General features: G+C 35.5%; 1 protein-coding gene across 1 annotated transcript; it reads left to right on the top strand.

Annotated features, from left to right (window-relative positions):
• The first annotated feature begins 322 nt into the window (after nt 1-322).
• LOC129741747 (uncharacterized) lies at nt 323-1,862 on the top strand. Its single transcript, XM_055733527.1, has 4 exons — nt 323-538; nt 1,426-1,527; nt 1,584-1,739; nt 1,809-1,862. The coding sequence occupies exons 1-4, from the start codon at nt 323-325 to the stop codon at nt 1,860-1,862; spliced, it is 528 nt and encodes a 175-aa protein (XP_055589502.1).

Below are 1,862 nucleotides of genomic sequence, written 5' to 3'. Positions count from 1 at the left end.
ATCGGAATATTTTTTCAATATTTTTCCTTTAAAGAGCAATAAAAACCCTACATTCTGAGTATAAAACATTTTTATTTCGTTTACATCGCTCCGAGATATATCCTTTTTTATGCGTCTAGATTCATCGTGATCCATGCGTTATTTCATCCTGTGGTTTTCAAACTTTCCAATTACCCTCAATTTTCGAAGCAACATGAGAGAACAACTATTCAGACACGTAACTTAAAGTTGTTGAAATATTCAATAAACCACCAAGCACCAACACCTCAAGTAATCAGTACGCTCAACTTTCAAAGCCACAGAACGTAGTTTCCCCTCGAAAATGAGGCTTCGTTTTGTAAAGCTACCGGCCTTGGTGTTCCTGAAACCGCTGGGTATATTCAATCCATCCTGTTTCGCATCCGTTAAATTTGTGTTACTCATCATCATGACAGTGGTTATGTTAATCGTTCCACATTTGATTCACCTGACCACTTCTAAATCTACTTCGGAGATGCTATTTAGAGTGGCAGCGTTGCTGTTTGTGGTTAATGCACTGGTAACATTTTCTGTAATGTTTGTCAAGTGGCGTCGATTGAAGGAAGTTATCGATATTTTGGAATCATTTTTCTTAAAAGGTTTATTTTTGAACGTTTGCCGATTACTCTGTTTTAACAGTTTATCATTTTTTAGCCGTTGCTGGATTCAATTACAGGAAATATTTTGGTATCATAGAGAAAACTGCCTCAAGAATCGAATTGATAGACCGCTGGTATATTCGTCGGTATGGAATTCTTACATATTTGATTTACAATATTTACCCAATGGCTTACATTTACATACAATTCCTCATATGGCCTGAGGAAGCGAAAATCTACATCAATCAAGTCTCGGGGTATTCTCAATTACATATACTGTTAATTTTAGTATAAAATTTATCCAAACTTATTTTTTAATTTCAGGCCACACAATTATTACTGGGATTTTACTGCCAATATTTGGAGAGTTACCCTCTACTATGCAATTATTTTTGTTCCTGCAAGCTTTTCTCAAGCTATAGTTGTTCTAGATTCGGCATTTTTCTGCATGGTTGCTGCATACTCTTTACCATGTTTTCAAATTTTACTTGAATCTTTGAAAGATATTAATGACCAAAACTTCGATAGAACGCTGAACCATGCCTTAATCAGAAAGTTTGTTGATCGACACGTTACTGTCTTGAAGTATGAGCTGTGTTTTTGTGTGCCTTAGAGTGTCTTAGTGCCCATTACCTTTCTCATTTTAGGTGCATTCGATTGATGGAAGATTTTTTACATCTTGTGTTTTTGAGCTTCGGGATATCCTTCCTTATTGGTTGGTGCTTTTTGATTTATGCAGTTTTTGAGGCAAGTTAATCCGAATTTTAGCTATGCTCACGAAATAACCTTGTTTTTTTTCATTGTACAGTATTCCAACGATTTTCCTGTGAAAATGGTGTTTATTTTCATCATCAATCTTGGAGCGAAAGTGCTAGCAATTTCAATCGTTGGGACCAATCTGACCAAACTTGTAAGGTTTAATCAATTTTAATGTAAATTAGATGAATTTAACACCTCATTTCTCAGTCAGATAAAATAACTACCGAGTTGTACAACTTGAGCTGGTATGACGCTCCCGTGGACATTCGGCGATCATTGTTGATGGTTTTGAGACAATCACAACAACGGATCGGACTGACAGCTGGAAAATTCGGATACGTCGACATGGAAAGCTTCTGGAAGGTATGATTCGTAAAATTGTTGTTTTTTTAATTTTTGGAATAAGAAATTAATGGTATCTCTCGATTTTAGATTGTTCGAACGTCGGTTTCGTTTTATTTGGTCATCAAGAATTTACATGAATAA

Source organism: Uranotaenia lowii, chromosome 2 (assembly GCF_029784155.1).
Source record: "Uranotaenia lowii strain MFRU-FL chromosome 2, ASM2978415v1, whole genome shotgun sequence".
Classification (NCBI taxonomy): Eukaryota; Metazoa; Arthropoda; class Insecta; order Diptera; family Culicidae; genus Uranotaenia; species Uranotaenia lowii.
This window is presented reverse-complemented; position numbering and strand designations above follow the sequence as displayed.